The following is a 23,213-nucleotide window of genomic DNA, read 5'->3' as shown; positions in this document are numbered from 1 at the left end:
CATAACGAGGGTGGTTAAAATGGAGACTTTTTTTTTTTTTTTTTTTGCTTCAGTCTGTTCAAAAACTTCATTTTTAAACTCCAGATCACTCTATCTTTATGCCCTATCATCACCTACTCCACTGTCGAGTTTTGTGCCCTCTCCTCTTGCATCCTCCTGCATGCACACTAAGCAGGCTCTTTCACACCTGAAGAGGACATATGACAAGCATTCCTTTTGTCTTTGCCTGTCTACTTCCTCTATCAGGAGACTCACCCACTCATCAGCCAATAATTATGAGCTTTAACTGTACCCGGAAAAATAGAAGAGTAAGGTACAGTACCAGGCTTCACGGAGCTCACAATGTGTGTGGGCCGAGGCCAAAGCTCAAATAATACCCTCACTGCCTTGACCTATAGTTAGGTGGGGCACGTTATCAATAAAATCTACTGATGTTCACCAGAGGGAGAAGTCCTAGCTGGAGGGATCAGAGAAGCCTTCACTTGAGGTGTCCTTAGAGAATTTTAACAGGGGCTTTTTCTATCATTTCCAGAAGATCAAAAACCACATCTGTTTTATTCAGTACTGTACAACATAATATTCTGCAAAGTACCTGCGAGGTTGGTAGTCACAGCATATGAGTGTGGGGGGAGGGGCGTTGTGTATTTACTCTAGCATTCTTGAGGAGAGCTGTAGCATGAACTAAGACTCAGAGAGTAGAAAAGAAAAGGACATGTAAAGAAGAAATAGCATATTCTGTTGGAGCACAGACATCTATTTTAAAAGGGCCAGATATTCCAAAGTAGACATACGGATGGCCAACAAGTCCATGAAAAGATACATGACATCACTAATGATCAGGGAAATGTAAAACAAAACCACAATAGGATATCACCTCACACTGGTCAGAATGGTAATCATCAGAAAGGCAATAGATAAGTTCTGGTAAGACTGAGGAAGAAAGGAAACCCTAGAGCACTGATGGTGGGAATATAAATTGGTACATTTCCATACTACCGAAGATAGTATGGAGGTTCCTCAAAGAATTCAAAATATCAGATTTTCCAGCAATCCCACTTCTCGGTATATATCCAAGGGAAACGAAACAAGGATCTCCAAGAGTAATCTGCACTCTCATGTTCATTGCATCATTACTCACGATAGCCAACGGATGGAAAGAACCTAAGTGTCTGTCAACAGATGAATGGAATATTTTTCACTCAGGGAGAAAGAAGAAAATCCTGCCATTCTCAACAACACAGTGCACCTTGAGGGTCTTACACTAAGAGAATTAAGTCAGACAGAGAAAGACAAATACTGTATGATATCACTTATATGTGGAATCTAAAAAAGCCAAGCTTATGGAAACAGAGTAAAATGGTGGTTGGCAGTGACTTGGGGTATGGGTGAGGGAAATGGGGAGATATCAAAGGATACACAATTTCAGTTATACGATGAGTAAGTTCTGGGGATCTTAGGTCCCGCAGGGTGACTACAGTTAGCAATACTGTGTTATGTACTTGAAAGTTACTAAGAAAGTAGATCATAATTATTCTCAGCACAAGAGAAATTTTAATTGTGTGAGGTAATAGAGGTACTAGCTCATGTTATAGTAATTATTTTGCAATAAAGAAGTGTATCAAATCAACATGTTGTAAACCTTAAACTCACACAATAGTATATCTCAATAATATCTCAGTTTAAAACATAAAGGGTCAGATAAGCCCATCAGGTGGATCAATGTCCTTTAATGGAAGGCCTTGCGTGGGTGACAGAGGAATGTGTGGGGCAGGAATCACGGCTTTTAACGAAGGGTCTGACTGCCTGTGAAAGATGTTTGAGCAGGAGAAGCAGTAGGCACAGCAGCCATTCTCAGGAAAGTAGATGAGACATAGGAAAGGGGGCACAAGGTAGGATGGTACCAATGGGATGGAGGAAAAAGGTGTGCTGGGACCCATCTAGCAGGACATGACTATGGACTACGTGGGACAAAGACGAGGGGTCCATGAATGAGAGGATCTATCCAGAATGAGAGTTCTATCCAGTCCTCATATGGCTTTAAAAATCAAAATAACTGACAACACTGAAAGAAGAAAATCCTACATTTTCACATAAAAATGGATTACTGACTTTTTTCGTTTGTTTGTTTTTAAAGATTTTACTTATGTGGCAGAGAGAGAGACAGCTAGAGAGGGAACACAAGCAGGGGGAGTGGGAGAGGGAGAGAGAAGCAGGCCCCGCTGAGCAGGGTACCCAATGTGGGATTCAATCCCAGGACCTTGGGATCACGACCTGAGCAGAAGGTAGATGCTTAATGACTGAGCCACCCAGGTGCCCCGGGATTTCTGACTTCTTAAAAGTCACAAGAGCACCTGACACTGGATCTTACTGCCATCAGCAGCTAGCTGCCACAGTGGAGAGCCAACATCCTCTGGTAGATGGAGATAGGCCCCCCCACTCCCCACCTCACCCTTTAATGAGGCCTGCTTGCAATCTAGACATTCAGGTTGTCAAGCCTGCTGACAAGACCAGAGTTTCAAGTGGGACAGGCCGAGAGACTTGTGCCACTCACCAAATTGGGAAATAGGAAGAGGAACTCATATGCTACACCCCCCACCCCCAAGTTTAGAAATGCTGTGCTGGTCACATCTGCATCCTTTCCAACCTGAGTCACTGGTTTCTTAGCTCTCTAAGCTTAGAGTGGAGAGCAGAATTCAGTCTATAATTGCTATCTGCTCTGACAGAGTGAGAACAAAATAGTTCAGCTTCTTATTTGAGATGAAAAAAGACTGAAAGCTGGAAAAAATATAGTGGCCCTGCGGGGATACAGAAATGTCGATGCAGGTGAGTTTCTAAGGGGTCGTGGCCGGCAGTGGTGCAGGGCAGGCTCGGTAGCAGTCTGAGTCCTGCTGGACTGTGTCCTTGATGGGCATTCTTTGGTTAGGGTGCTCCAACCTTCTGTTTCAAATATTTTCATGTTTATAAATCAGGGTGTTTACAATAGGGCCTACCAGAGTCAGAGCTAAATAAATGGTAGTGATTATTAGTAACAGCCGCAGGGAAAACAGCTTTCTGCCACTGACTTCCACTAGTTTCTGAACAAAGGCTGACCCATGCACCATAGTAACATTCAGATTCTGGTGGGATCTTCCTGTCCTTAAAATGTGCGTCTAGGGGTGCCTGGGTGGCTCAGTGGGTTAAGCCTCTGCCTTCTGCTCAGGTCATGATGTCGGGGTCCTGGGATCGAGCCCCGCATCAGGCTGTCTGCTCAGCGGGGAGCCTGCTTCCCCCTCTCTCTGCCTGCCTCTCTGCCTGCTTGTGATCTCTCTCTGTTAAATAAATAAATAAAATCTTAAAAAAGAAATGTGCATCTAGGTCTGTGGAACCCTCAATCCCTCCCCAGGCCTGCTTCTTAACTTTATTTCTTGACTTAAGATCAGCTGGCACTTCCTTCTTCCTAAGGCTGACATAGCTACAAGGTATCTCCCTTGATGGTGGCTGCAAAGATGAGAAACACCTCGAAGACGGGGACTTGTGTTTCATCTGTCACTGATCTTACAACTCCGTGCCCCCTGCACCCTCTCCCCTGGGGTCTCTGTGGCTTTGGGTCCTTGGAAACTGGAGTCTGGTCCCTTTCAGTTCTATGTCGGAGCGGCTAGTATGCTGTGCTGGGCAGGGTATGCTAACACTCCCTGTGGTGAAGCTTGGTATGGTAACCTTGGAAGCTTGAGAGAGAAAATTCATGAAAAAGCTGTATTGGGGCCCCTGGGTGGCTCAGTCATTAAGCGTCTGCCTTCTGCTTAGGTCATCATCCCAGGGTCCTGGGATTGAGCCCCGCATCGGGGTCCTTGCTCAGCCGGAAGCCTGCTTCTCCCTCTCCCACTCCCCCTGCTTGTGTTCCCTCTCTCACTGTCTCTTCCTGTCAAATAAATAAACACAATCTTTATAAAAAAAAAAAAAAAAGCTGTATTAATAAACAAACTAAGATTCTTCCACTCTTTGTTCTGGCAAGATACTGAGCCTCCCTGTGCCAGCTTCCCCATGTTGGAACAGACATGACACTCACCTGCACAGGGCTGTAGTGGAGATTATAGGAGTTCATCAATGTGTGCAACGTGTTTAGCACAGCGCCACTCAATGATGCACCAAGGGTTAGGTGGAGGAAGTTCATGTCAGGTTTTTCAAGAAGGGGTGCTTTGGTTGTAGCAAATTTATAAATACTTCACTAAAAATCTATCTACTCTTTATGAACATCATGCAATTCTAAACAGCATCAGTGACAGAATACTGAGTCCTCCTAGGATGGCTGGCGACTCCCAACACGTGCTCCCTTAGTCTCCCTTTGGTGCCAGTTACATAGTACGCAAGTTACAAGTAAAAGATTGGGGGGCGGGGGACACAGGACGAACAATAAATGCAATGAGAGATGCACGAAAATACTTTTTTTGCAAGTGTTCAGCTTGCATTTTCATCCCTGGGGTGTTAAATTCTTAAAAGTCATGTTAAATTTACCCTCCAGAAAGAAAGCTTATTTCCTTTCAATAGCATCACTGAAGATCATGCCCTTGGGTTACGAAATTCAGTTTGCTGGGATGGTCTTACCACTACTGATGAACAGGTCTCCTAGCTGTTCCTTGGAGAAACCAGCATCCACTTTGGCTCTCACTATTTCACACGTGAATCCTGCAGCCGTCTGTCTGTGCTGTGATAAGAAATTAGGGATTAGTTCTACATGCTTTCAAATTTTTCTGAGAGAAGGAGACGGTACACAGGTAGTGGCTACCTTCATGCAGAGAGCAAGCTGATGTGCTATGTAGTCTTGCAAGCTTCCTTCTGGGCCATGGAAAATGACATTATGGTATTGCTCGACCTATGAATAAACCAAGAGGAAATGTGAAGAAGAGAGAGAAAAAAAAAAGGGTGGTCCCCAAGTAGAAATTTCCCTTTCTAATAGTCCTCAGCCTTTGAAAACATTAAAAATAGTATTTTCAGGGTTAACTTTATCCACTGTGCACTTGAAATATCTCACTTTAATATGAAATACTGGCAGATATAGTATTTATAAACTTAGATAGTATTTTGTAGTATTTATTTATAGGAAGAGCTGACACTTAAGGAGCACACTCTTTCTTCCCTGTATCGTCCACACTGAGGCTCAGTACGCAGGCTGGGAACATGGTTCTTAGTGTATTTTGTCCCTTGCAAATGTTTTTCTTTATTATCTCTTGCAGATGCTCTCTAGTTTGAGTTTCCCCAATGTTTATTTTACTTTTGAGTGGTATTTAAAATAGCAATGAATTACATTATTTCAATGTATTCTGGAAAATACAACAAAAACAATGAAATATAGAATACAAACCACTGATAGTCTCAGCACTGAGAAGCAACCACTGTAAATACACTTATGCTTCCCTTCATAGGCTCAGCAATCAGACAACAAAAAGAAATAAATGGTATCCAAATTAGCAGGGAAGAAATCAAATTTTCACTCTTCACAGATGACATGATACTTTATATAGAAAGCCTGAAAGAGTCACCAAAAAATTGCTACATTGGCTACATGAATTCAGCAAAGTCACAGGATATAAAATCAATGTACAAAAATCTGTGGCATTTCTATACACCAATAACAAAGCAGCAAAAAGAGAAATCAATGAATCAATCCCATGTACAATTGTACCAAAAATCATAAGATAACTAAACCTAACCAAAGGGGCAAAAGATCTCTACTTGGAAAACTAGAGAACACTTATGAAAGAAACTGAAGATGACCCAGAGAAATGGGAAAACATTCCATGCTCATGGATTAGAAGAACAAATATTGTTAAAATGTCTATACTACCCAAAGCAATCTACACATTCAATGCAATCCTTATCAAAATAACACGAGCATTTTTCAGAGCTAGAACAAACAATTCTAAAATTTTTATGGAACCAGAAAAGACCCCGAAAAGCCAAAGTAATGTTGAAAAAGAAAAAGCTGGAGGCGTCACAATTCCAGACTTCAAACTCTATTACAAAGTTGTAATCAGCAAGATAATATGGTACTGGTATAAAAACACACACGGATTGATGGAACAGAATAGAGAGGCCAGAAATGGACCTTCAACTACATGGTTAACCAATCTTCGACAAAGCAGGAAGGGACAGCCAATGGAAAAAGGACAGTCTCTTCAACAAACAGTGTTGGGAAAACTGGACAGCCACATGCAGAAGAATGAAACTGGACCACCTTACACCAGACACAAAAATAGATTCAAAATGGATGAAAGGCGTGAATGTGAGACAGGAAACCATCAAAATCCTAGAGAAGAACACAGGCAGTAACCTCTCTGACCCAGGCCATAGCAACTTCTTACTAGACATGTTTTTGGAGGAAAGGAAAACAAAAGCAAAAATGAACTACTGGGACTTCTTCAAGATAAAAGCTTCTGAACATCAAAGGAAACAATCAACAAAACTAAAAGGTAGCCTATGAATTGGGAGAAGATATTTGCAAATAACACATCAGATAAAGGGCTGGTATCCAAAATCTATAAAGAACTTATCAAAACCAACACCCCCAAAATAAATAATCCAGTTAAGAAATGGGCAGAAGACATGAAGAGACATTTCTCCAAAGAAGACATACAAAAGGCTAACAGATGCATGAAAAAAATGTTCAACATCACTCATCATCATGGAACTACAAATCAAAACCACGATAAGATACCATCTCACACCTGTCAGAATGGCTAAAATTAACAAGTCAGGAAACAAGAGATGTTGGCAAGGATGTGGAGAAAGGGGATCCCTCTTACACTGCTGGTGGGAATCCAAACCAGTGCAGCCACTCTGGAAAACAGTATGGAGGTTCCTCAAAAAGTTAAAACTAAACCTACCCTATGATCCAGCAACTGCACTACTGGGTATTTGACCAAACGATACAAAAATACTGATCTGAAGGGGCACATGCACTGATTCAAAGGGCCCATGGGAAGAGCCCAAATGTCCATTGACTGATGAATGGTTAAAAAAAAAAAAAAAGTAGGATATACACACCATGGAATATTACTCAGCCATCAAAAAGAACGAAATCTTGCCATTTGCAATGATGCAGATAGAACTAGAGTATATTATGCTAAGTGAAATAAGTCAGTTAGAGGAAGACAAATACCACATGCTTTTACTCATACGTGGAATTTAAAAAACGGAATAGATGAACATAGGGGAAGGGAAGAGAAAAATAAGACAAAAACAGAGAGGGAGGCAAACCGTAAGAGACTCTTAACTACAGAGAACCAACTGGAGGTTGCTGGAGGGGCGGTGGATGGAGGGATGGGTGAAATGAGCGACGGGCATTAAGGGCGGCACGTGTTTCGATGAGCGCTGGGTGTCATATGTATGTGAGTGATCAATCACTAAATTCTACTTCTGAAACCAATACTACACTATATGTTAACTACCTTGAATTTAAATGAAATCTTGGAAGAAGAAAAAAGAAAAAAGTACTTTATGCTTTCTTGAGCTATTTTCTTTGTATAGTGGATATGTGTATGAATATGTATATTTATGTATTTTTTTTTAGAGGGCGATAGGAGTGTAATCTCTTTACAGATATTGCATATCAGAAAATATCTTACATAAAAGAAATCTGCCTGGATGCCTACACGATTTTTTTTTTTTTTAAACACCTTTCTCCCTCACATGTGAGGGTACCTTGCCTGCGAACATGTGGAGATGCAGCATGCCCTGGGATGGAAAGCCAGTCACCATCTGCCTGGGGCAAAGACCGTGAGTAATGTGTGGAGTGAGCTGTGGAGGGGAGTCATGCTCCCCACATCTGTCATCCCGGGGCTGAGCTCCCACTCCCAGCCTACATGCCTGGGAGCAGCTTTCTTCTTGGAAAGATCTTACAGAAGATACCTGTACAGGTGACATGGCATCCTAACCAGTACACGTGATGTAGCTCATGTGTCCAGCTTGAGTCACACAGACTTAGAGAAACATTAAACATGAAAGGGTCTGTTCAAGTTTAAGGACATGTTGCTCTCTTGTGCTCTGATGAGCTTGTCCCTTTGAAATCCCAGGGGAAGGCCACATCCCTGAGGGTGGCTGGGGTAGACCTAGTGAAGAACAGGTGACCGGTCCATCATTACAGGAAAGATGACAATTCTGGGATATGAAAAGCTGAGGGAAAGCTGTTAGCATGGAAGGAAGAGGGAACTCCTACTTTTCCTGGGGCCTTTAGGGCTTGAGCTTTGGCCTCCAAAGACACAAAGACATGCTGAGAGTTAATTTCTGGAAAACAGAGGAAAACCAGGCTTGACCACTGGGTGTCAGACCATGAGCTGAAAAGGGAAGTGTTTTGTTTTAAGATTTTATTTATTTATTTGACAGAGAGATCACAAGTAGGCAGAGAGGCAGGCAGAGAGAGAGGGGATAGCAGGCTCCCCACTCAGTAGAGAGCCTGATGTGGGGCTCGATCCCAGGACCCTGAGATCACCACCAGAGCCGAAGGCAGAGGCTTAACCCACTGAGCCACCAAGGCGCCCCAAGGGAAGTGGTTCTTGAAGGGGACGACTACTGTGGGACTTGGGACTGGGTTTTAGGCTCTGAAAGACAACATACCAGTGATTTTCTCTCAATACAAGTATTATTCCACTACTGTTAAGCCTTCACTACAGCTGGATTCCCCTGGGGCTAGAGCAGCATGACGGAGAATGATACACCTGAAAGAAATAGGACAGTGGCTACAGCTGCCCAAGGAACAGCATCCCGAAGCCACAGGATGAACTCAGCATGGCCTGGGCTGTCTTCTATGGTTCTGGGCATCTGTGAGACAAGCAATGGTAGAAGTGGCAGCAAGGACCAAGACTGGAACAGGGACTGTACTTAAAATTTTAAAAAGTTACGCAGACTTTTCCAGTTGTGACCTCTTTCTCCCAATCTTAAATGGAACAGGATAAATTCTTTCAATCCACAGTCAGAACTTTTTTTGGCTTAGAAATGTTTTCTTCCATTATGATTTTGGTAATTTCTCCTCTTCTAATTCTATTTTGAAGGAAGACCAATACTGCTTACATTCCCTCTATGTCACTGGAGAGGATATGTGTCTCATCATTATCGTAACTCTTGTCCTTTGCTTCTGCTTCGGGGCGAGGTCCTTAAGTTAGTCTTTCACAGCACTGAAGAGAATCATCACCATCTCCCTTCCACTCTTTACTGTCTAAGTACAAGTTCAATGATGTCATTGCATTTTCAGTTCTTAGAGTTTCTTACCTCATGCACCTCCTTGCCAACACTTCCACTTTAATCTTAGCCTCTCTCTACCATGGCTTTCTTGCCCTGCTTTCACAGTTGATCTTGCATTCTCTAGAGAAAGGACATCATTTTCTAAATTCTTTTCCATTTTGTGTCCCAATTTTAAGGTGTTATTATTCTGAGTTTTCAGAACAATAACTCCATTCTGTGCTGCAGTGTTCTTCCACAGGTATAATGTTGTTGACTTGTTAGTATTTTTGTTCTGTGAAACCACAGAATCCACAGTAAAGCAGGCTGTGTGGACGGTCATTGGCTTCACTCGCTCTCCACTAATTTTTCAGCTGAACTCTACCTTAGGTCACAGCTGGATGGGGGGCTGCTGCCTGTGCTTGTGGGTTACACTCCCCGACTGGGCCATGGCTGCTGTGGGCTGACCCTGGGCGGTCCACCAAGGCAGACGAATGTGTGAGATACGCTGCAGTCCCAGGAAACAGGGCACTCCAGCAGCCATCCTGCTGGAGGTGCTTCTGGGACACACTCCCAGACAGAGCAGCCTCACCAGTGCCTGCCCACCAACTTCCTGCTCAGGTATTTCCATCTTTAGTCTCTGAAAGAATGCAGAAGGACCTATCTTGACAGGAGAGAGAGGAGGTGGTCACGGAGCTGTCAAAAGCATAAACCATGCGGTAGGTATATGCCTCCAATTTTCTAACTTCTATCAACCTTGCCTTTTTGAATCATTACTATGATGGTAGGAGGAAAATAATAAAAGTGCTTTCCTATCTAATTTCAGGTAGGCCTCAAATAAGTGGGTTTAACACTCTCTTACACCTGAAGGTACTAGAAAATTTTTCCAGATTCTTGCCAAAGGAAGACCTCAGTTCTATTTTCCTCTGTTACTGTTACTTTTCAAAAGCACTTGAGTGGGAAATTTTGCTGGGTACCGCAGGCCAAGTGCAATTTTTAACCAGAAGTTTGTACTCCAAATTAATCCCAAACTGCCATGAGTTATTGAGTAGAAATGCTCTCACAAGGAATGGATTGTTTCATCCCAGTGAAATAGGATACAGATTTTCAAGATTTACTGAATATTCTACCCCTGAGATTTTCAGCTAGGACTGCTATTTAATCTTGTCTCATTTCTGAAAACAAGAGCGCTCTATTCATTACAGCTCTCCTGTCAAACTGCCTACACTATCTTAAGATTGATTTTGGAATCACGTAACACCAAGAGACCCAATTTCATAGATAAGCTGTCTTCAATTTCAACACCTCATTTGTTCTCAGATTGTAGGTTCTTACAAAATACAGACAGGAAACATTCCATTTGAAATTTCCTTGAAAAGGCCATTCACTAGCAGTAAGCATTTTGTCTTAACATAGTCTAATATCCTTTCTGTAATAAGGAAAAATATAAATAAGGAAATAAATGGAAAAACAAATGCACAGACTTCTAGATCATTCATACATTCTAATACATGCATTTCATTAGGTTTTTCCTCACTTCAGATATTATCGATTTTTTGTTAATGGTATTTTGTTCTGTCTCATCTAATGGTATAGTTGTGTTGGTTACCATTTAAGATCTGAACAACAACAAAGTAATTACCAGGAGTCCATTGCTCTACGGAGACTGGGGCAAACATACAAAGCTACGCAAAGAAAACACATTTATCTTCTCTGGCTAAAAATTACATTTCCCCAAACAGCAAGATCTGAGGTATTATAAACACACACGCTTCATGGTGCCAGCAGAGGGCTCTAAAGATAGGAAGATAGGCAGGCAGACAAGATTGGGGGTGGAGGGGGTGGTAAGTAAATATTTTAATTGTTTTGAAAGGAGATCTGCTCTTTAATAAGAAAATCAAAACTCAACTTCCGGAAGGCGAATTAGACTCACCACAATTACTCCTAAGTGCGCGTTTACAGTGGAACATTTTTTGCTTATTACTGAAGGGACACTGGCCTTATTATCACAATCGGTACCAATCCCTTTTATTCTGGCGTCTGCACAGCCCATTCAGGAAGTTCTTATCACATGTCAATTAGTGCTTTGTGACGCAAATGAATTCTGGATTAAATGGAAACAATGACCTCCACAAAGGCCCATCCATCCTTTGATTGTTTCCCCCCACCACAGTGTCTTGCTGCCGTGTCCACCATCGTCAACTGGCCACCTGTGCTGTGTTTTCAGACTTGGGGCACTGTTTTAAAACAATAAACCTCAACTTCTGTTCAGAATTTCACTTGTCAGAGTCTTGAGGGAACGCTTCTACTGTTGAGACCTGGTTTTAGGCAGGGTTCTGCTAAGATGCTGAACTCAAAAAGGAATTAAAAATAAAAGGTTTTTACTGAGCCAATAAATCTGAGATGGCTGTAGCTCCCAGGGTGATGGCTTTAGAGCTAGGGCCTTCATTCTGACCTCTTCTACACTGATTTTAAAGAATTTATGTAGGAATTTAGAGCCACAAACCACACAGTTCCTGCCAACTGATTCATATACAATCCCCCAAAACAATATGGGCACAGCCAGCATCTGGGCGACAAAAAAGCTAGAGTCCTTCATGGTAGAGAGAGAGGGTTTTAGCCATATGCTGAGCTCCCTCTTTATAGAAATAGGTTTAAAAGAAAAATGGGAATATAAAAAGAAAAATAGGTATAAAAGAAAAAAAAAAGAAAATAAAGTTCATAGAGACACACCACAAGTTTTTTAAAAATTAGCTTACTGAAACTTTAAAAAGCTAACCTTGGACTTGGTTATGAACTTCACATAAAGACAGGTCCTCATTTAGTAACACAAGACATATGAATTTGGTATTGTAGTTATTAAAAAAAAGACAAAACCCCAAAAAACAAACAACTATAAGATATATAACTTTGGATCTAACCTCTCCCTTGTCAGCCAGCCTCTAACACTCATGAACTCTTCCTGCTCCAGACCTCCCCTGGGCTGACACTTGCCCGGTTGCCCAGAATCTTCTTCCACTATTCCGTGGAAGCCAAAACATTCACTGGTGTTGGAGCCACACTTTGTCATACCAGGGAACTGGCTTCTTCCTTCTGCTAGGACTTTACCCACATTTACCCCTCCATGCCCAACAGAGATCAGGCTAGAACCAGCCAGCCACCTGCTAATGGAGTTGATCGAGATGTGCGGCCTTAGATACATAACCACCATCATTTACAATACTATTTTTATGGGAACATGGCAGATTTATTCTGGGACTCTATGAAGAGCAGGTGGAATTTTCTAGTCGTGATTCTTGATGGTTAGTGTAGCACATAGTGGGGTAGCTGGATGGCTACCAGGCTGGGGAAATCTCAAGAATTATGTCCTAGGGGATTCAGAGTCCTTTTTTTTTCAAAGATTTTACTTATTTATTTGACAGACAGAGATCATAAGTAGACAGAGAGGCAGGCAGAGAGAGAGAGGAGGAAGCAGGCTCCCCGCTGAGCAGAGAGACTGATGCGGGGCTGGATCCCAGGACCCTGGGATCATGACCTGAGCCAAAGGCAGAGGCTTTAACCCACTGAGCCACCCAGGTACCCCCAGAGTCCTGTATTTTAAAGTAGTGTTCAGATGAGGATGATTTTTTTAAGTATTTCTCTAATAATTACTCATAGTCACTGAAGTATTAAAAAAGGTTGCAAATAACTAATAAAAACTGCAATTGGCTAATTAAAGTCTGAGTTAATGCACAAAGTTCAGCTATTATAATGAATTATTAGCAAATCAAAACTCAATCACATTAAATGTTTCCTTATTAACTGTCAGATTGGACATTTAAGATTTGTATTATTTTAATTATGCAATGAAAGTATTAAAAAATAACACCATTAAAAAAAGAAACAAATCTGACTTAAAGTCTTCAATTCATGTGGCTTTCTGCATAAGGGCTTTAACATATGCATTCTATGTAATACATTTACATCTACAGTTAAACTGGTTATTACGATTCCTTCTTAACCAATAGGTTAATAACTAAAATAAACTATTATTACATGCATGAGAATGGAAGACAGACTAGGTGCAACTCCTTAGGTTCTACCACTTGCTTGCTGCAAACCTTGGATAAATTACCTTCAGTCTTGGTTTATTCACCTGTAAAGTGGGGGTAACTGATATAACTATGTACCCTCATGGAATGATTCAATGAAACGATCTATAGATCTTACAACAGAGCTTGGCACATAATAAATACTCAATAAAGTCAGATATTACTAGGTTTGCATGTTGTACAGATTTTCAACAATTCAAAGACCGATCAATGTGCCTATAGTTACTGTGGCACTGGGTGGCTAGGTCACTCTCCAGCTCAAACCCTACCAGTGGCTTTCTAGTACACCTGGAATAAATCCCAAGTTCTTGCCATGATCCCAAGTGATCTAGCTTCTCATGTCTCAGACCTCATTGCCAGCATAGACACTTTCGTACCTCTTGTTCCATCTGCTTCCAAGACGGTTCATAAGGCTGCCATCTTCACCTCATTTAGTTTTCTGTCTCTATGTCTCTATAGAAAGGTCTTTGCTAACAACTCCACCCAAAAGTTCTTTCTGCCACCCCTCCAGCTAGTTCTTTATCTCCTTATGTGCTTTGTTTTCATTTATACTTGCATACTTTCCTATATACTTCTCTACTGACTGGCCATGTCATTACAGATGCATTTATTCATCTGTTTCTTATTTGTCTTCCTTCACTAGAATGTAAGCTCCATGAGGTCAGGGAATGCATCTTACACAATGGTATATCCTAAGATTCTAAAACACCATCTGCATTTAGAAGGTTCTCCATAAATACTTATCCAACAGCTGAATTAAATAACCAAACAGGATACAAAAATGTGTTAACACATTATCTGTCTCATTAGAGGGGGTTATAATCTCATATGAAGACGAAACATTTACAACCATGGTATTATATTATGGCCTGAGTCACTTTAAATTTTGAAGTGATTGCTAAAATGCATGATAAATATTTACTATCTTCATCCAGGGGTTAATTGTTGAATTTTAAAAAGCCCTTTGTGTACACTTATTAAGCTGAGAACAGAACAACTAGTTAGTCTCTAATTAGTTTGTTGGTCTTTGGTGGTCCCCATGTCTTGTGCATTAGGAGGCACACACATAAGTGTACTTGGAATATTCTGGATATAATGTACTAATAGACATTTCATTTAACAGACCTACTCAGTCAAGCCTAATGTGCAGCTGTAATTTGTTTCATCACCTTTCTATTTTATCATCTGAGAATATGAAAATCCCTAAGCCAGAACCTTGCCTGGTACAGAGAAGCTGAGAAGGGAGAAGGGAGAGAAGAAAGTGGTTCTACGAGCTCATTCTACTGGGAGCCTAGCCTCACATTCCTGAAAACCCAAGAGGTTACACAACTTGAACTTTCACTAAAGCACAGGAAGAAGACAGCCCTCCTTCCCCTCCAGAGTAAACCTCAGGCTTACTTTGGAGCCACAGGGAGAGAGGAACACATGACAGAGAAAACAAATGAAAGTCTCAGAATTATAAGATCCCACCTCTTCTGAATTGTACCGTTGTGGCTACTTCTACAAAGGTCAGTCCCAGATACCAACTGATAGTTAATGGAAACAATTTTTGTAAAGGGCCTAGGCAAATCCATTTATTTAAAAAAGCTTTCCAAATTAAGGCAACAAGCAAAATGAATGTTTGCTAAAGTTTTATATTTTCAATATTAGTTTTAGATTAGACAGAGATCACACAGAGACCCCACGTGTCACAGGGACTGGGCAGTCCTAGCTGAATCACTCAATAGCCTCGTGGCCTTGAGCACAGTATGTGACCTCTGCTTCGATTTCCTCATCCATAAAATGGATGTTGCTATCTACCTCATAGGGATGTTTTGAGGAATAAATAAGACATGTACAAGCATCTGGAATACCGTCTCACACGTAGTAAGGACTAGACAAATGCAAAGCATTATAGTTATTCACAGTCTAGAATTTGCTACTCTCTTGATAATCATATTCTTCTTCCCTTTAATAACAGAACTAGTTTTAGCTGGGTGCATGCTGCCCAGCAAAAGACCACTTAGCCCAACAAGGTGTGAACCTGTGTCTCAATTCTAGTTGGTGGGTTGTGGGTAGAAATGGTGTGTGCGACTCGTCAGAAAGGAAGAGGCTTGCCTTCCAGGCTCTCTTCCCTCAGGCTAGAACCTGGTGACTCTCTTAGGCCAAACCCAACATATGTAATACCCCAGGTCAGAGTGGCTGGGTGAGGGAGAAGGTGCTGACACCCTGCCCCACATCCCCCGGATGGCTCTTTCACCTGCTGGGATTTCTCTGTTTGAAAAAATAAACTTCTATACTGCTTAAGCTATAACTGTTTGGTTTCTGTTGGAAGTGACCAAATCAGTATGTTAACTAATGCCAGCATATTTAACTTACTTTTAAATGATAAAAGTTTACAGTAAAGCATCTATAACCATTCTCTTTCATACTGATGACCAGTGACTTGATGTCAAGTTCATGTTGGGGAAAGACAATCTCCTCCTGCTGCAACTGTAACACATCACAGGTAATAGGTATAGGTAGTCGGCAGTGAGCACACGGATGACTGTGACAGAAAACCAGAATTAAGTGACCAGCGGTCTTACAGGGAAAGGGCTGCTGGGGAAGGTCACAGAGTTAGGGCACAGGGTGAGTGGGGGCTCACACTCCTTCAAACATGAAAATGAGCCAACCAGTATACGCCAGCATCAGAGATGGGAGTCTAAGACTCCACTTGGTGGCATCCACCTACCAGCCTGAGGTAGTTCTGTAGCATCTGAAGAGGGATCATTGATGTGTAAGTCACACTGCTGAGGCAGCCTTCTTGAGGACCTATAAGAAAGCAATACATAGAAGGAAAATTGGTTTTTTTTTTGTTTTTTTTTTTTTTTTTTTGGAGAGGCAGAGAGGAAGAGAGAGAGAAAGGAGGGGCAGAGGGAGAGACAGAAAATCTCAAACAGGCTCCATGCCCAGTGTGAGCCCAACATGGGGCTCGATCCCACAACCCCAAGATCATGACCAGAGCCCAAATCAAGAGCCAGATGCTGAATCAATGGAGCCACCCAGGCACCCCGGTTCTTCCTTATTAAATATAAATGATCAAAATACAATAATGTTTGCTTGTTTGTTGAATTATGTAGGCAGAGCTGACACCTGGCCAGCAGGTACCTCTGTCTTTTTACCACTGTGAAAACACTGTCACACGTTGAACTGGCTGGTAAATGACCCCTGCTCCTGGCCTCCCCAGAGCTCCCCAGCTGCCCTCCCTTCCCCTGGAAAGCCCCCCATCTCCTGTCAACCACAGCCAGGGCCTGAGGTCCTAGCTCAAATAATATGGCTAATAACTACTCTGATCACTGGTTTCAATATTTTCCTATTTACAAGAAAGTGTTATCAGAGGCAATCCCAACCCTCTGAAAGTTCTATACTGGGACAGCATTAATGCAGTTCTGGGGGTTATCCTTTACGTTCTTTCCCAAACTATCTCCTTCATTTCCCTCCCAAGTTCTGCTACCCTCTTGATACAGTGCTTGAGCCTGAAGGAATTTCCGGTATAGTCTCCCACTTTCTTTTTTCTCACTTCAGTAAGTAGTTCAAACAATGGAATACAACTTTATTAGTTGGAACTTTACTAACTGAACTTTTAAAGACTCCATTCTCCATTATGGGCAATATATGATGAAATCCCTTTTAGAGTTAAGGGCTGAGAAATTGAGGATTCTTGTAACACTGGCTATCCGACTTTAGACAAGGAAATTAATCTTTCTGAGCCTAATTTCTTTGTTAATAAAATGAGGGTAAACAGAAATATGTATCTTCTTGGGTTGTTATAAGGATGAAATGAACTTATACTTGCAGTGTGCTGTAAACCACAGGGCCTAGCACATAACAGATGCTCACTAAACATTACCTCGTACAATTATAATAATCGTATGAATCGTACAGTGGACCTGACAGTAAAGGAAGGCATTTCTTTTTACCATTCTCTGTCACTCTCTTAGCACCTTAGGTTTAACCTCTGGTTTGTTCCTAGTGAGAGAGGGAGCAGAATCTCAGTGGGGCACCTGGGTGGTTCAGTTGGTTAAGCATCCAACTCTTGATTTCGGCCAAGGTCATGATCTCAGGGTCAGGGTCCTGAGATCCAGTCCCATGGCAGGATCCCCCACTCAGCAGGGAGTATGCTTGGCCCCCTCTCCCTCTGTTCCTCCCATTCCCTCCTCTCCCAATTCTCTCTCTCAAATAAACAAAATCTTGAAGGAAAAAAGAAAGGAATCGCAGCAATCAATGATCAGGATGAATATCACCACAGGTGTGAGAAACATGGCTTTCTTTCTTCTCAATCAAATGTTTCAAAAAACATCAATGACTTAGGAGAGGGAGTCATACATGCATTGCTAGAGAATGCAGGGCAGAAACGTGCTGATGTTAAGAACCAGCACCGCGAGACAATCAGGAAGCCAAACCCTGTGTCAACATTCCCCCAGTCTGGACCATCCTTACCTGATAAAAACACAGTGACTTGCTCTGCTTTATTTTTTTTCATAAAGTCCCATGGGGACTGGGAGGAGCTCTGACCTGTTGACCATGGCACATTTCCTAGTTCAAAAAAATGAAACAAAATGTCAAAGAAGCTTAAAAGTAATTTTTCTTATAAGGGGCAACGTGCAATCTGTGTGAGAACCCTAATGAATCCAGAGCTTCAACTGTCAAAGCCACGCACCGAATAGGTCAAGGGTCACAGGCGTGAACTCCCAAACATGTCTATCGAAGGTCAAAAGGAGGGCCCTCCACCTACAGGCTTCTCCAGGGCTGTCTTCCGGAGTAAGGGAGAAAACTGGGGAGCAAAAGTACAACTAAATACTTCTATGGTTAAGTTTTCAGGAATAAAGCTGATGATGACTTTTCACGGCCCTTGCTGTACCTGCGTCACAAGGTCCAAGCAGTCTGGATGAGGTAACAGGTCCTTTCTGATCTGCTCCCTTCCCAACCAATTTTTAGATTCCAGAAAAAAAAAAGTAACTTCAGAAACTGAGAATATAGCAAGCCACCCCATGGTCTGGGCCCTCTGCTCACTCTTGCTCAGAAAGGGTCCCACGTCACAGGTGTCTGCTCTAAGGAGGGATGCGTCAGAGGTACATGTTCCATTCCTTCCCTTGCGCAGATCTTAAATCCTTAAATATTCCTACCATGTATGCATGCCCTACCTATAACTCACTGGGGTCCCTTTAACCTATTTGGGTTATCAATAGAGTCAAGTCACTTATATATATACACATTATTAACTCTTACCGTAGTTGCTAACTTTCAAGCAGCTACAGCCAGACGCTATGCTAAGCCCTTTACCCACAGAAGAACTCAATCATCTTTAGATCTGAAACCACCAGGGCTCCCCACCTGTCAGTGACAAGCATGAATGCTGGAGCCATGAGGCCTTATGATCCACTGCTCACAGAGCTAAATCTCTCTGATGGCGGTAAATATCCATTTGCTTACGCTTGTTTCCAGATTAGCTGCAAGAGGGCCGATGATGAAAGGCCATTTTCTTCCAAACAAGTCTGTGCTGACTTCATTTATTAGACCTCTGGGCATAACCACACCTTGAATAATAGTTCATTGTGTGCGCAAAATGGGTTACTGAGAATCATTTATGACATATTGTCCTGATGCAATTACTTAACTACACAGTAATTCTTCTGTAATAATTATTTTAATGATTTTGCCATAGATTCATAAAATTAAGTTGCCATGAATAATCTGCCTCAAAAACTACTGAAATATATGTATTTTTTTTAAAGATTTTACTTATTTATTTGACAGAGATCACAAGTAGGCAGAGAGGCAGGCAGAGAGAGAGAGGGAAGCAGGCTCCTTGCTGAGCAGAGAGCCTGATGCATGGCTCGATCCCAGGACTCTGAGATCATGACCTGAGCTGAAGACAGAGGCTTAACCCACTGAGCCACCCGGGTACCCCTGAAATATATGTATTTTTAAAGTGACTTAGCATACATAAGTTAACAGAATAAAACACCTTCTGATCTAATAATAATATTAAATATTAAATATTAAATAATATTAAAAGCATGGTGAAAATCACACTTTTCCTCAACCTTGACTATTCTTTTGCAACTTATTGCTGCTGAAAATATGCAGCCCTTCCTACCAGACAGAGATCTGAATCCTGCCTGTTTTACTTCTTTGCTCTGTGATCTCAGGTGGGTCATCTTGTAACTAATTTACTTATTTGTAAAATGAGCCTGTTTTAAGGACTTGTTAAGGCGCTGTGTATAAAGCTCCCAACACAGTCCTGAAATAACAGCAGGTTCCCCAAAGATGCTAGTTCTGCTGGCTCAAGACAAAACACACTAACCAGGGACTTTTAGAGAGCACTTACTATGCTCAGCAGAAAACAAATCTTACCCCCTTCTTATTTTTCTAAAGATTTTATTTTAGAGAGAGGGAGAGAGAGAGCAAGGGAGCAGGGGGATGAGCAGAGGGAAGGCACAGGGAGGGGGAAAGAATCCCAAACAGACTCCATGCTGAGCGCAGAGCCCAATGTGGGGCTTGATCTCACAACCCTGAGATCATGACCTGAGCTGAAACCAAAAGTCAGTCGCTTAAGCGACTGAGCCGCCCAGAAGCCCCAACAAATCTTATCTTTTTAAGTTTTTTGGAGTCTGCTTCATAGTGCCTATCAAACAGAAATAACCAGTTATCACCATGACTCATCCCATGTGGGAGCTCTGATTGTATCTTCAATGGAAAGTGCTTCTTCCAACTCTAGAAGTCATAGGGCTCCTGTCCCGGAGGTTAGCTGTTACCACACTACGAGCATCCCCAGCACAGCCCAGGCACAAATCTGGAGCTGTGTTCAGAGCACGTCCATCGGTGCGCAGCTGCAATGTGGTTAGCTTCCTGCATTTATCAGAATAGCAAGTGCAATCACAAAGCCTCATCAAGGCCTTTCTTGTTCTTTACTCGAAGTATTATCGGCGGCATAAAAGCATTTTTTTATACTCACAAGGCAAGGTTATATAATGGCTGCATTGTGAATACCCAAGTTTCTCGGCACCAGCAGCTGTCACAAGTGAGCTTTGAATGTATTTAATTAATGAACTAAGTATCAGGTTAAGGAGCCCATAAACATACATAAGCCCAGAAATGTGACTTTCTCTTCATCACAAGATGGCTGGTACCTAGCATGACGGATCGCACACTGCTCGTACTGAGGCCAATGCAGGAGTCAGTGGTGTTATTAAATGTCCCATCTTCCAGACTCCGCCATCCATCAGATGAGATTGCTTGGAAATGATTTGTCAGAGCTTGACTCACTGCTTTTGAAAAATCTTCCCATGACGTCTGTTTGCGGATATTTAAAGCGCATATTGTGTTTTCGCATTCAAAGTCGTCTGAACCATAGTTGCCTGGTGGAATCTCACCCCCTGAAATCCTTACAGGTATTTTAAGAGCGTCTGTTGGAAGAATAGAAGAATTAGGGGGGGGAAACCTTGATAGGAAAACCCAACAAAACTCTTATATAAAAGAGGGAGATACAAACATTTCAAAAACAAAGGTTAACTATAATATTTCCTGAGATACAATTAACTGAGTGTTCTTCTACTGCAGTAAACTGTGGTCTCCCAAACTTCACAGTTTCTTTGGACCCATGATATTTGTTTATTGTTCCTTGTATCTTTGGCCTTTTGTAGTTCATTGGCAAGACTCTTAAAAAAAAAAAAAAATCTGGGAAAACGTGAGTGTTCTCTTGACCCTGAATTCCCTACATTGCCCTTTCTCCCCACCTTCATCGACACCATCATGAATCATGCAGGTCACTGTTACAGAGGTCGCTGACAGTGGCTTCGCACTCCTGCAGACCTCGGTCTGAGCCTCAGGGCCAGCCTCCTACCAGCCACGTGTACTTGGTAAATTACCTTCATCTCTCTATCTCCCAATTCCTTCTACAAAATGTTAGGACTGTGCTGTTAAATTGTTATAAAGATGAAAGGAACTCATGTTTGAAATGAATCTGACACACTGTCAGTTACATGGTAAATGCTAGTGAGTATTTAATATATAGTAAACAGTGCAGTAGAAGCTTCTTAAGCGATCTTTCCAATCTCTCTGTGACACCAGCTGACTGAGGCCCCACTGAGGTGGGCAGTCTCCAATGCAATTCTGTTCTCATGAACTGAATTATGCGCTCACCAAGAGTCACTTGTGTTTATTTTCTCATCTTTTATGTCTATTGAACTCATTACTATAATTGGTAAATTAAATATTCCATAAACTGATGAAATGACTTCCTGGTCCTATAAAAATGAAGTTGGACACTTTAGAGATCACGGAACAGAGGAGGTATTTTAGAAAGTCATCTAATGGGGTATAGAGGAGACAACTACATAAAATTAGAAAAAAATATCTTTAGACAGATACTGCTTTTAGTTTGTTTTATAAGTATGTTTAAGTCCTCAAACACTAGAGATCATAGATGAGACATGAGAGAGGTGGTTTTCCAATAAGAATATGTGGAACCTCAGTCAGAAAAACCATACTGAAGACCTTCACCTGAAAATTAATGAAAGAAGTATCTGCAGGATTAAAATGAAAATATAATGTTAAAAAGTCCATTTTTATGATTCCCTTCTTAAATTGGTTTTTTCTCTTAACCAACTACTAGATTATTTTTCTAACTATCACTAATTCTCAGTTCTCACCTTGTCAACAGCTTCTGACACAACTGACCCCTCTCTGTTCCGTGATCCACTCCCACAGGATTCTCTCATGCCTCAACGGTCACTCTGTAATGAGTCGCTGCTGGTCCCTCCACATTTTCCAGATTTCTTAACCATAGAGTGTTGCAAGGCTCCTTTCTCGTACTTTTTCTGTGTGTGTTCATTTCCTTAGTGATCTCATCCAGTCCCATGACTTTAAATACCATCTATAAACTGCAGACTCTCAGATTTACGTATCCAACTCATACTCATCTCCGGAATCCCTGCTGACTTGGCATCTCCACACAGATCCCCGAACAGATATCTCAGATTCATACTTCTAAACTGGAACTCCTGATCTTCGTTAGCAAAATCTGCTCTAGCCACGGCCCTCCTGTTGACAGGTGATGGCCATTCCACCCTGCCAGTTGTTGAGGCTGAATCACTGGGGGTGATACATGAAGCCCCCCACCCCTCTGTCATACTTCAGATTCAGTCCATCAGGAAGTTCTGCTGGCTCTACCTTCAGCTGCATCCAGAACCCAACCACTTCTCACCACCTCATCCGTGACAATCCTAGACTGAGCTGTCACTATGGTCTCTCGCTGCAACACATCAAGGGCCCAACAAGTCTCCCTGACTTCAGTCCTGGGACTTGCTACAATTATTCTCAACAAAGCAGCCACAGAAACGATGAAAATGTACAGCGGATCCTGTCACTCCGAAGCTCAGACATTGAAAGGGTTATCTTACAATGGCCTACAGATTCCAACCACATCAGGCCACCCCCTCATCCCATCTTATAACTTCTCTGCCCTTGCTCATTCCAACCTAGCACTCTGCCTTCTTTACGGTTCCTCAGACACAACAGGTCTGCTCCTGCTTGAGGGCTTCTGTCCACTTGATGATGTCCTGCCCGGAAAGCTCTTACCTGAGAGGTTTACACAGCTGCTCTGCTCACCTCCTTCAATGGTTGCTCCAATGTCTTACCAGTGAGGTGACTTTGACCATCACTTTAAAAACTGAAACCCATCCTCACACTCCCAATCCTCCTGAGTCTTTTCCATAGCACAAGTTACTGTCTCAGATACCATGCAATAAATTATGTTTATTGTTCATTTTCTGTCTCAGAGTTAGAATGTAAGTTGACAGATTGATACAGCTGACTGATTGGGTAGACTGAATGATAATCTTGATATAAGAAGTTGTAATATTTGGTATGATCTGAAACTCCATATTCCATAAACCCACAAGTGAACCT

At 41.9% G+C, this 23,213-nt stretch overlaps 1 protein-coding gene across 4 annotated transcripts in view; it reads right to left on the bottom strand.

Annotated features, from left to right (window-relative positions):
- Positions 1 to 23,213, bottom strand: part of CTTNBP2 (cortactin binding protein 2) — a 149,395-nt gene that overhangs the window by 24,690 nt on the left and 101,492 nt on the right. For all 4 annotated transcript variants that reach the window (XM_032870674.1, XM_032870683.1, XM_032870692.1 and 1 more), the window contains 5 exons: positions 20,435 to 20,710; positions 17,742 to 17,837; positions 15,994 to 16,073; positions 4,763 to 4,849; positions 4,582 to 4,681 (listed from right to left, as the gene is read on the bottom strand). In XM_032870674.1, coding sequence (XP_032726565.1) covers positions 4,582 to 4,681; positions 4,763 to 4,849; positions 15,994 to 16,073; positions 17,742 to 17,837; positions 20,435 to 20,710 — 639 coding nt within the window. The remainder of the gene's footprint in view (positions 1 to 4,581; positions 4,682 to 4,762; positions 4,850 to 15,993; positions 16,074 to 17,741; positions 17,838 to 20,434; positions 20,711 to 23,213) is intronic.

This window comes from Lontra canadensis, unplaced genomic scaffold, assembly GCF_010015895.1.
Source record: "Lontra canadensis isolate GAN:19392208 unplaced genomic scaffold, GSC_riverotter_1.0 scaffold2, whole genome shotgun sequence".
Taxonomy (NCBI): Eukaryota; Metazoa; Chordata; class Mammalia; order Carnivora; family Mustelidae; genus Lontra; species Lontra canadensis.
This window is presented reverse-complemented; position numbering and strand designations above follow the sequence as displayed.